This window comes from Scyliorhinus torazame, chromosome 4, assembly GCF_047496885.1.
Source record: "Scyliorhinus torazame isolate Kashiwa2021f chromosome 4, sScyTor2.1, whole genome shotgun sequence".
In the NCBI taxonomy this organism is placed as follows: Eukaryota; Metazoa; Chordata; class Chondrichthyes; order Carcharhiniformes; family Scyliorhinidae; genus Scyliorhinus; species Scyliorhinus torazame.
The window spans coordinates 256,322,288-256,335,170 of NC_092710.1; the positions used below are offsets into that span (position 1 = coordinate 256,322,288).

General features: G+C 46.1%; 1 protein-coding gene across 1 annotated transcript in view; it reads right to left on the reverse strand.

Annotated features, from left to right (window-relative positions):
• Positions 1-718: 718 nt before the first annotated feature.
• The window catches only part of eif2b4 (eukaryotic translation initiation factor 2B, subunit 4 delta), a 98,190-nt gene continuing 86,025 nt past the window's right edge, over positions 719-12,883 (reverse strand). The window contains exons 11-13 of the mRNA XM_072499654.1: positions 12,637-12,811; positions 5,716-5,896; positions 719-1,016 (exon numbers count right to left, since the gene is read on the reverse strand). Of these exons, the coding sequence (XP_072355755.1) occupies positions 820-1,016; positions 5,716-5,896; positions 12,637-12,811 (553 nt within the window). The 3' untranslated portion in view covers positions 719-819. The remainder of the gene's footprint in view (positions 1,017-5,715; positions 5,897-12,636; positions 12,812-12,883) is intronic.

Here is a 12,883-nt window from a genome sequence, read left to right on the forward strand (position 1 = left end):
GCTACCATGTTGACTTGTCACCTCCTTCCTTAAATAAAACCATCTCTCCAACCAAGATTTCAGTTGCATTACTTAATATCTCCTTCTTTGGCATGGTGTATTAAGTCCCAGTTGAAAACCCTTATTAATAATTATCTTTATTAGTGTCACAAGCAGGCTTGCATTAACACTGCAATGAATTACTGTGAAAAGCCCCTAGTCACCACATTCCGGCACATGTTCGGATACACTGGGGGAGAATTCAGAATGTCCAATTCACCTAACAAGCATGTCTTTCAGACCAGTGGGAGGAAACCGGAGCACCCGGAGGAAACACACACAGACACGGGGAGAACGTGCAGATTCCGCACAGACAGTAACCCAAGCCAGGAACTGAACCCGTGTTCCTGGCGCTGTGAAGTAGCAGTGCTACCCACTGTGGTACACTTCCGCCACGGTACTGTGTTATGGGTCTATATTCAAGCTGATGTTTTTTTCTTGTTTTAATGTATTATGAGGATGAGTCACTCACCTCATGCAGCTCTCGCATCCTCAGTGAAAAAGCTAAACTTAGTTGAAGCATGTTTCCAGCATGACTCTCAGCCAAAGACTAGAGGCTCATAACCAGTGAATTTAGCTCCAACTCCTTTAACATGTCCAATCACGTTGAAATAAGTTCTTCAATGCAACAAATTACTTAATTTTCTCGCGCTCTCTCTCCACAGAAGTACACAAAGTATAAACGGCACTCCTTTTATTATTGAATGCCAGGAAAACGTGAATAACACTGTAACCACAGTCTCAGTGATCCATAGCAATTCATCAGATGGCAACATTCCACTACTCCACGTTCTTTACACGCAGTACTACTGGTACGGAGGTACACGGGATCATTCCCAAGTCTGTGATTACCAAATCAACAAAGTCAGGCGGTGTGACATCATATACCAGGTTAAGAAGGTGCAGTTTGGAATTAGCGTGCCAATTCTTCAGCGGAGTGCTTCCATTCCGAGTCACTAAAAGGTCATCAGGGTCACCTGCAATAGAATGTTTTGAAAATTTACTTACTGCGTTACTGTTAACTTACACCAACTTCATCAGCTGTAAAGTGTTTTTGGATGTTCTGAAGTAATAAACGGCCATATTGCATTGCGAGTGTTTTTCTCACCACCCAATCCAATAGTTTATCCATATGGAACATCAATTTTGCACTAAACAAAGCAGCACGTAAATAAGAAAAGCAAAATACTGAAGATATTGGAAACCTGCGCTAAAAACAGGAAATGCTGGAAGGCCTGATAGCATCCGTGGAGAGAGAAACCAAGTTAACGTTTTGGGTCCATGACTCTTCAGACCTGACAAGGGATAGAAATGTTCTGGGGTTTATGCTTCTGAAGAGATGGGATAGAGCAATTTCAGCAAAATAAAACATCAGGGATAGGTAGGGGCTCAGGAGAGATTAAGTGACAAAGGTGTTATGGAAACACAACGAATGGAGTAGAAATGATAGTGTTAAGAGTTGTATAAAAATCAGATCATAGAATGTGTAACGAAGGTCAGTGCTTTCTGATAGCAAAACATAATAAGAAAAAGTTACAGACTGACCTTTGGAGAGGGTGTTGGGGGTGACAAAAAAAATCAAAATGGAAGACAGAGATGGTAGTCTAAAACTGCTGAACTCGATGTTAAGTCCAGAAGGTTGTAATGTGTCTAATTGGATGATGAGATGCTGGTCCTCAAATTGGTGTTGAGTTTCAGTGGAACATTGCAACAGGCCAAGGACAGAAAGGTAAGCAAGAGGGCAAGATGGCGGATTGAAACAGCAAGCGACAGGAAGGTCAGGGTCACAGTTGCGGATTGAGTGCACCACTCTGCGCTTAGTCCCCTCAAACCAGCACTGTGAATATGGATTGCCTGTTCTGCCACAGCAGGTATTCTATTTTTCCCTGAAGAAATTCCATACAAGATTGAGAAAAGACAATAATGACAAGATCAAACTTCAGTGTACTCAGCCTCAAGTGGCCAGGGAATAAACTTTTGGAGTTACTTTTCAGTCAAGGGCTGATTTTCAATGTTGTTCCCACCTCTGAAAGGGTCGATGGAACTTGTATGCAAAGGAAAATAAATAAGTGACTTCATCTTCAAGAAAAGTGATTTAGGATAGGTACAATAGTGTAGAAATAAAGTAATAAATACAATAGGGGAAGATGATTGAAAGGGAGGAGGAGGACCAAGTATAAATGTATACCTTTAATTTCTTTATTGGGTTAACTTTAGTTGTAAAGGACACATTTTTCACTGCCGATACTAATTCTGGATAAGTGAGCTACAGTCAGCCCTCATTTATTTGTGATTGCATTCCTGAAAATTGCAACTTCAATGAATTACATGAATTTGCATAGGAATCAATGTTAAAGCCAGAGGTAGTTTCCTTTGGAATAAAAACAAGTCTGGTAGCATTTGTGGAGTGAGAAAAAAAGTTAATGTTTTGAGTCCGTATGACTTCTTCAGAGCTGGAAAAGGGGGAGAAATGTGACGGGTTTTATACTGTTGAAGAGAGGGGGTTGGAGCAGATGGAGCAAAATAGAAGATCAGGGATCTCAGGAGAGGTTTGACAAAGATATCTTGGACACAAGACAAAGGGAGTGTTAAAAAAGTGTTGAAGACTGAAGAAGGTTCCAATAGTGGCATAAAGGTCTGATAGCAGAATATGTTCATAACAGAACAAGGGTCAGCACTCTCTGAAAGCAAAATATAACAGGTTGCAGTGTGGGGAGGGGGTTGCAGCGTGGTGGGGTGCAGCGTGGGGGGTGGGGGGGGTTGGGAAAATCTTTTTTAAAAAGATTGGAGGACAGAGTTCATGGTTTGAAGTTGCTGAACTCAATGTCAAGTCCAGAAGGATGTAAAGTGTCTAATCAGAAAATGAGGTGCTGTTCCTCCAGTTTACATTGGGCTTCACTGGAATATTGCAACAGGCCAAGGATGGAAACATGAGAATGAGCAGGAAGGTGAAGTGAAATGGAAGATTGAGGTCATGTCCCTCTTTCTCTTCAGAGCCTGGGCCTCTTCCTGACAGTCTGCAGGAGGCCAAGCCCCTGTCCCAAGCTGCGAATGGAACCGGGGTGCGGCAGCCGGAAAAGAAGCTGGTTGGGGCACAGCTGGAACTGGAGGGGGTGGACAACTTGTTGAGCTGGGGGCCCTGATCCCTCCACCCCCACCCCAGGTTATTTACACCTCATTACCTGATGAGTGGCTGGGCAGCTACCTGCCCCTGGATTTAAGCCTCGTTCACTCCCCGCAGTCTGAGCATCTGTTGACTGCGGCAGCAGATGGCCCAGAGTGCAGCAAGCAGGGGTGCGAGGCCAAAGTGCAGGCAATGCAAATCCAAAAATGGCAAGTCGAAACTAAAGGCCCGAAAGAATAAACAATGTTAAAGTGAAACGACTTATGGATGATTTAAAGTAATGATTTCCAGTAAACTACCATAGGGTTAAGTTTGTTTTCGCACAAGTAGGGCTGAAAACGAGCAATAAAAGGCTGTCAAACAGTCAGCAGGATTCAAGCTCAGGCCTGAAGGTGAAAGCACATTTTAAAGTGAGGATGATTGCGCAGTAATCCACAAACTACAACGCGAAGCAGGGTATATGATGTGAACATACAAATTAGGAGAAGGAATACCCCATTAGGTCCTTCAAACCTGCTCCACCATTTAATAAGATCATGGCTGATCTGATTGTAACCTAAACACATTCGCACCTACCCGCAATAATTACACCCCCCCCTCCGCTTATCACAAATCTATCTACCTCTGCCTTAAAAATTTTCAAGGACTCTGAGGAAGCGAGTTCAAAAGATTCAAGATCCTCTGTGAGAAACAAAACTCTCTTCATCTTTAACCCCTTATTTTTAGACAGTGACCCCTAGTTCTAGATTTTCCCACAAGAGGAAACATCCTTTCTATATCCATCCTGCCAAGTCCCCTCAAGGTCCTATTGTTTCCTTATTTTTGTATTCAATTTCCCTCACAATAATTACTTGCTGTACTGACATACTAACCTTTTGCGATTTATGTAGCAAGACACCCAGATCCCTCAGGATCTCTCACTATTTACATAATATGCTTCTGTTTTATTATTCTTGCCAAAATTGACAATTTCCCCACATTCCCAGATCTTTGCCCACTCACCTAACTTAGCTACATCCCTTTGTAGTCTCTTGTGCCCTCTTCACAATGTACTTTCCTTACCTACCTGTGTGTCCATCAACAAATTTTGCAACCATACCTCAGCCCCTTCATCAAAGTCATTTATGTAAATTGTAAAAAGTTGAAGTCCCAGCACTTACCCCTGTGGCACTCCACTCGTTACATCTTGTCACTCAGAAAATGACCCATTTATGCCTACTCTCTCTTTCCTGTTAGCCAATCTTCTGTACAACGTAATGTGTTAATCCCTACACCATGAGCTTTTGCACAATAACCTTTGATGTGGCACCTTATCAAACAACTTCTCCAAATTTAAGTACCATCCACCAGTTCCCTTTAATCCACAGCATATGTTACTCCTTCAAAGAACGCCAATAAATTGGTTAAATATGTCTGATTTCCCTTTCACAACATTATGCTGGCTCTGCCTTGATTTACCTTAATTTTTTCCAAGTGCTCTACTATAATGTCTCAATAGCTTCTAAAATTTCCCCTTATTAAAGCTATCTAGTCTGTAGTTTCCTGTTTCCTGTCTCCCTTCCTTTATGGATAAAGGAGTTACATTCTCTATCTTCCAATCTACTGGAACCTTCCCCAAATATAGGCAATTTTGGAAAATTAAAACCATGCATCAACTATCTCACTAGCCACTTATTTTAAGACCCTAGGGTGAAGTCCATCAAATTTTGAGGACTGGTTTGCTCACAGCTCTAACAGTTTGCTCCCCTGATTGTAGTTTTCTTGAGTTTAATTTTCCTTTAATTTCCTGATTTGCAACTTTTTCTAGGATATTACTTGTACCTTTATAGTGAAGAGTGATGCAAAATACCGGTTTAATTTATCTGCCATCTCCTTATTTTCCATTATTAATTCTCCAGACTCACTTTCTACAGGACCGACACTCACTTTGTTAAGTCTTTTTCTTAATTATAGAAGCTCTTCTCATCTGTCTTTATACTTCTAGCTAGCTTTCTCTCATATTCTAATTTTTCCCTCCTTATAAATTTCTTTGTCATTCTTTGCTGTTTTATATATTGTGCCCAATAATATAACAGACCAAATTAAGGGAACAGAAAGTGATTCAATGTTATCATACTTCAGTATAGGCAAAAGTATTTTGCGTTAAAATCACTCTCCTTAATAAATTAAATTATCCATTTTAATTTACTGTGCTATAGCTTGCTCGTGATCAGGGTATTAAAAAAAAACTTTAAATGTTGCAGGTATTAAAACATTTAAACTTTCACCCTCAGCCCCCTGCAGCTTCCTGCGCTAATTCCTCTTTCATTGATAGAACGAGGAGAGAGAGAGATAGAATTTTGCTTCTCAGATCACAAATGATGGCACTGGTATTCAATAGTAACAGTTTCCTTTAAAAAATAAAAATCAGTTATTGTTTTTCAACAGAATTTTGCTTTTGCCCCCAGAAACACTTATAAATATGCCCGTATTTAACACAAATCATGTAACTTCATAAATACTTTCCTTTATTCAAAATTATAATTATTTAAAAGAGAAAACATAAAACCTACCCAGTTCATTCAATACAAATGAATCTGTCTGAACTCTTTCACAAAACTTGTGTGTTTCACAGCAGACCAGGACTGGTACATTGTATGCTTTTGCCACAAGTGCTATCTGTGATGTTCCCACACGTGACATCACGTAGCCATTAGCCAGAAGGGCGTGTGCTCCCAGGAACACCTTAGAAACCTGTGCAGAAAATTAGATTGAATAGTTTAATGCAAGACGAGGGATTGACTAAATACCACTTCAAAAAGTAAAACATAAACAGGCAGCTAATTAAAAAAAATATATATATTTTTATTCAATTTTAACAAATTTTCAACAAACCCCCCCCCCATACAGAAAGAAAAAAGAAAACACACAGAAAGACACCGTACGCCCAAATTATACAGAGAATTCCCCCAATATACAAACCACCCCCACGAAACAAGATAAACACATACCCGGAGACCCCCCCCTCCCCCGCCCACTGTGTTGCTGCTGCTGCTGACCTCCTCCTAACGCTCAGCCAGAAAGTCTAGGAACGGTTGCCACCGCCTAAGGAACCCTTGCACAGATTCCCGCAAGGCAAACTTTACCCTCTCCAATTTAATGAACCTTGCCATGTCATTAATCCAAGCTTCTACTCTTGGGGGCTTCGCATCCTTCCACAGTAGCAGAATCCTCCGCCGGGCTACCAGGGACGCAAAGGCCAGAATACCGGCCTCTTTCGCCTCCTGCACTCCCGGCTCGTCCGATACCCCAAATAATGCTAATCCCCAGCTCGGCTTGACCCGGGTGTTCACCATCTTGGACATAGTCCTCGCAAAGCCCCTCCAAAACCCATCCAGCGCCGGGCATGCCCAGAACATATGGGCGTGATTTGCCGGGCTCCCCAAGCACCTCACACACCTGTCCTCTACCCCAAAAAACCTACTCAACCTCGCCCCTGTCATATGCGCCCTGTGAACAACTTTAAACTGTATCAGGCTGAGCCTGGCGCAAGAGGAGGAAGAATTTGCCCTACCCAGGGCATCAGCCCGCAGACCCTCATCTATCTCCTCCCCGAGCTCCTCCTCCCACTTGCCTTTTAGTTCCTCCACCGAGGCCTCCTCCTCTTCCTGCATCTCCTGATAGATCGCCGAGACCTTGCCTTCTCCAACCCATACACCCGAAATCACCTTGTCCTGAATCCTTCGTGCCGGAAGCAGCGGGAATTCCCTCACCTGCCGTTTCACAAACACCCTCAACTGCATGTACCTGCAGGCGTTTCCGGGGGGCAGCCCAAATTTCTCCTCCAGAGCCCCGAGGCTCGCGAACGTCCCATCTATAAACAGGTCCCCCATTCTTTTAATTCCTGTCCGATGCCAGCTCAGAAACCCCCCAGCCATTCTTCCCGGGACGAATCAATGGTTCTCTCGAAACGGGGATCAAACCGAGGCCTCCACCTCGCCCCTGTGCCGCCTCCACTGCCCCCAAATTTTCAGAGTCGCCGCCACCACTGGACTCGTGGTGTACCTTGTAGGCGGGAGCAGCAACGGTGCCGTCACCAGCGCCCTCAGACTCGTGCCCACACAGGACGCCATCTCCAGCCTCTGCCACGCCACCCCCTCCCCTTCCATTACCCACTTACGGATCATCGCCACATTGGCAGCCCAGTAGTACCCACATAGATTCGGCAACGCCAGCCCTCCTGTCACTGCTACGCTCCAGAAACACCCCTTTTACTCTCGGGGTCTTGTTCGCCCACACGAATCCCATTATACTCCTGCTACCAGCTTAAAAAAGGCCTTAGGGATCAGAATGGGAAGGCACTGGAATACAAAGAGGAACCTCGGAAGGACTGTCATTTTAAATGACTGCACCCTACCCGCCAACGAGAGTGGCAACATATCCCATCTTTTGAACTCCTACTCCATCTGCTCCACCAACCGTGTCAAATTGAGCTTGTGCAGGGCCCCCCAGCTCCTAGCCACCTGGATCCCCAGGTACCGAAAGCTCCTTTCCGCCCTCTTCAGTGGAAGCTCGTCTATCCCCCATCCCTGGTCCCCTGGGTGTACCACAAAGAGCTCACTCTTCCCCACGTTAAGCTTATATCCAGAAAAGTCCCCAAACTCCCTGAGAATCCGCATTACCTCCGGCATCCCCTCCACTGGGTCCGCTACATACAATAACAGGTCATCGGCATACAGCGACACCCGGTGTTCCTCTCCCCCCTGAACCAATCCCCTCCAGTTCCTGGGCTCCCTCAGTGCCATGGCCAGAGGCTCAATTGCCAATGCGAACAACAAGGGGGACAGGGGACACCCCCTGCCTTGTCCCCCGGTACAGCCAAAAGTACTCTGACCTCTGCCGGTTCGTGGCCATGCTCGCCACCGGGGCTTTATAAAGTAGCCTAACCCACCTGATGAACCCCTCCCCGAACCCAAACCTCCGCAGCACTTGCCAAAGATACTCCCACTCCACCCTATCGAAGGCCTACTCCACGTCCATAGCCGCCACTACCTCTGCTTCACCCTCCACTGAAGGCATCATAATTAGATTAAGGAGCCTCCGCACATTGGTGTTCAACTGCCTACCCTTTACAAATCCCGTCTGGTCCTCGTGAATCACCCCCGGGACACAGTCCTCAATTCTTGTAGCCAGCACCTTCGCGTCGACATTGAGGAGCGAGATCGGCCTGTACAACCCACACTGTAATGGGTCCTTGTCCCGCTTCAAGATCAGCACCCTGGACATTGTCGGGGGCAGGGCCCCCCCCCTCCCTCGCCTCATAGAAAATACTCACTAGCAGTGGGCCCAACAAGTCCATGTACTTCCGATAGAATTCTACCGGGAACCCATCCGGCCCCGGTGCCTTCCCTGCCTGCATGCTCCCTAGCCCCTTGACCAGCTCCTCCAGCCCAATCGGTGCCCCCAACCCAACCACCTGCTCCTCCTCCACTCTCAGGAACCTCAGCCAATCTAAAAATCGCCCTCGAACCGCCGCCTCGAAGTATCTTTCAATACACCCCCGAATCTGCCTGCACACCTCCTCATCCTCCAACAGTCCCACATCCAGGCGCCACAGCGGACGCTGGTCTCTCTCCTCCCCCAACTCCAGCTCCACCCAATGCGGGGCATGGTCTGAAATAGCTATGGCCGAATATTCCGTGCCCTCCACTTTCAGGATTAGCGCCCTACTCATAATGAAAAAATCTATCCGGGAGTAGGCTTTATGGACGTGGGAAAAAAAGGAAAATTCCCTGGCCCTTGGCCTGGCAAACCTCCATGGGTCCACTCCCCCCATCTGGTCCATAAACCCCCTAAGCACTTTGGCCGCCGCCGGCCTCTTACCCGTCCTGGACCTGGAGCGGTCCAGTGCTGGGTCCAACACCGTGTTGGAGTCCCCCCCCCCCAATTATCAGGCTCCCTGCCTCCAGGTCCGGAATCCGACCCAGCAAGCACCTCATGAATCCGGCATCGTCCCAATTCGGGGCGTATACTTTCACTAGTACCACCCGCACCCCCTGCAACTTACCACTCACCATCACGTACCGACCTCTATTATCTGCCACGATGTTCAGCGCCTCAATCGCCACTCCTCTATTCTTCGCATCCAACCCCGAGTGGAAAACCTGCCCTACCCACCCCTTCCTGAGCCTAACCTGATCAGCCACCTTCAAATGCGTCTCCTGGGGTATAACCACATCTGCCTTCAGTCCCTTTAGGTGCGCGAACACCCGGGCCCTCTTGACCGGCCCGTTCAGGCCTCTCACATTCCAAGTTATCAGCCAGATGAGGGGGCTTCACGCCTCCACCCACCCACCCCCCCCCTCCCCCGACTAGCCATCTCCCTTTCTAGGCCAGCCACGTACCCGCGCCCCTGCACCCTCCACTCCCCCAGGCGGCGGGCCCCCGCCCCGACTCTCTCTCTGAACACCAGCTCTCCTTTGGTCAATGCAGCAGCAACCCAATTCCCCTCCCCCCCCCAGCCAGGTCCCCCTCTAGCTGTATTGCTCCCCTCATGGCACTCCCATAAGTCAGCTGACTCCTGCTGACCCTGGCCTCTCCCGCTACTTCATCGATCCCCCAGTGCGAGAATCCCCTCCTCCTCCTGGCAATCAGTGTGCGCTCCTTTCCAGCACCACCCTTCCCCTCCTGGCCCCACCTCCTTCCTTCCCTAGCGCGGGAAAAAGTCTGCGCTTTCCCACCAAGCCATCCCCGCCCTCTCTGGCGCAGCTCCCTTTTTGCGGCCTTCTCTCAACTCCCCCACCCTGGGCCTCCAAATTCCCCCCCCCCAGCTCGGGGCCCCCTCCTTCCAACCACCGACACACACACTCCCACACAACCCCCACTTCGAACCATTTCGCCCCACCCCACCCAGCACCAAAGAAAACAGAACAGAGCATCCCCAAAATACAGTAACACCCCATGGCATCCCCTCCCAACAAACCCTCAGTTTGAGTCCAACTTTTCAGTTTGGATAAAGGTCCACGCCTCCTCCGGCATCTCGAAGTAATAGTGCCGATCCTGAAACGTGACCCACAATCGCGCCGGCTGCAGCACCCGAATTTCACCCCCTTCCGATGCAGAACCGCCTTAGCCCGGTTGTAGCCGGCCCTCTTCTTGGCCATCTCCGCGCTCCAACCCAATTTCTTTTTCCCAATTAAGGGGCAATTTAGTGTGGCCAATCTATCTAACTAGCTCACCGTAGGATTGTGGGGGTGAAATCCACGCAGACACGGGGAGAATGTGCAAACTCCACACGGACAGTGACCCAGGGCCGGGATTCGTACCCGGGTCCTCAGCACCGTAGTCCCAGTGCTAACCACTGCGCCACCGTGCTGCCCTTCAGGCAGCTCAATTAACTACTTGCAATGGAAGAAATGCTGTGGAAAGAACATTTTGGACACTACTTCATCCATTTTCAGTCACCAAAATCTGTTCATCTAATTTGGATCATACCATTCCTTCTGTAATTTCAGATGCATCCATATTTTGAAGATAGTAGAAAACAGTGCAAGTTGTCCCAGCAGTCTCAATATTGCTGCTTTTTAAAATTTGCCCTAATTGACCTGTGGTGGCATTAATTTGAAATTAAATTTGAAAAATAAATTCTCTTTGTTGGTCTCCCACCCTCTAATTCCATAACCCTTTCCTGGACTTCTACTGCGTACCCTATTTTCCTCCACCTATGGCTTTCAGCTACATTTTCTCCTTTTTTCTATCAATTAACCTTATTTCTGTCTCCCTTTTTCCTTTGTTCTGCACCCTGTATTTCTTTCTTACTCTTGCTGCACATAAGCAACACACATATTGATATGAATTAGGGAAAATTAAGATTTAAAAATGAAATTGGGATAAAATAAGGGAATTGATAAGGGCAGCTACCTGAAGAGATTTTGATATGTGAATTAGCATATCAATGAGAAAAGCAAGTGTTTACATGTGTAACTGGGAGAAATAATGGAAGAGGTAACTTTAAAGTGGAGATATAAGGAAATCGACGTGGAAATGTTAAAAGCCAGATCCACAGGATGGGTAACATCAAAGGTAAAGAATGATATACCCATAGCACAATAACTACAGAAAGGGACACATTAACAGTTACCATCATAACCACACCCAGCTGCATAACAGTCTCCTAAAAAAAGTTATTGCTACACAGGCAGCCGGTTAAGATCCAAAACGCAAACCGAGAAGATTTTGCCTCCGTTGAAACGGAAGAGGTTTTTCCCAGATGTGGCCAAATAACCTGTGTGTGATAATTATCTGTTGGATTTAGCTCATAAAATTATATAATATTGGATGTTGTTTGGGAACAAAGAAGTGTCTCCGAGTTCAGGAAATGTAGGTAGTTGGAAACCAAGGGATAACTTCATGTGATACTGTGTGTGTATAATTAAGTGTTGTAGTGTATTATAGTCCTTCTCGTTATGTGTTTGGTTTTTCATTTAAGTTCATAAATATTCTTTATGAATTGATCACACAACGACTGGACTACTCTTCTCTGGTTCGCATATCTTTTCTCACAATATACCAAATCGCACCACTAAGAACCGGGGTTCCCAGTTACCCTTCTGGGTTTTAGGATATCCTCACACTTAACATCAGCGGAGTTTTTAACAATATGCATGATGAAAGTTCATGACCTGGAAAAACAAATTCTGTTTCTCTCTCTACAGATGCTGCCAGACCTCATAGTTCCAGTATTTTTTTGTTTTCACCTCAGATTTCCAACATTCATAGCTTAAACCTGGCCTTGTCTTTCCTTTGCATTGCTTTTTTTCAGTACATTGTATGGCTGCCCATAGAAATGCAGCGCTAAATACAAGGCTCCAAACATCTGATCACATAAACAAAGGTGTCATTCTCTGGATATGAAGTCACGGCCACTGGAATATCAGCCTAAACTTTATACTCACTTCAAAAGAACACGATAACAAAGCAACACCGTGGGCCCCAAGATAAACTCCTGAACAGTTACTGATGAGAAATTAGTACAAGTGATAGCGTCAGTGCTCTCTGGCTGGTTTAGCACAGGGCTAAATCGCTGGCTTTGAAAGCAGACCAAGGCAGGCCAGCAGCACGGTTCAATTCCCGTACCAGCCTCCCCGAACAGGCGCCGGAATGTGGCGACCAGGGGCTTTTCACAGTAACTTCATTTGAAGCCTACTTGTGACAATAAGCGATTTTCATTTTTAATTTCATTCTGCAGATGAAGATCTTTCATTCTCAACCCCAGTATTTCTTTCAGTCCAGACCCAAACAATGTAATTTGAACTTGAAGAACCAAACTGGATAAAACAAAGCAAAGTATTTTTCAATCACACAGTTCCTTATGATCCTGCATACTGAAGGGTGAAAAAATAATTATTGGATTTTCACAGGACATCCTAAGCTGAAGAGGTACTCACTTCTTAAGCGATAGGCAAACAGGTGTCAAAGGGAATTTACAAACATACCTCAGGCAGGATATAGGACACAGCACTAATCAGAACATATGTGCAGTGAATCCCATTTCGTACTAGTCTCCGGAGGGTCTCCCTTCCTTCCAGTTTGGGCCGACTGTCTACCACGACAACTTTGAACTTTTTCGCCTTATGGGCATCACAAAGAATAAAGCTCACCAAAGAAGAGCTGAGAAAGAAAATAAAATCTTTTCAAAAAGAGTGCAATTTGAAGCATCACGCTATCATTGTGTTACACCAT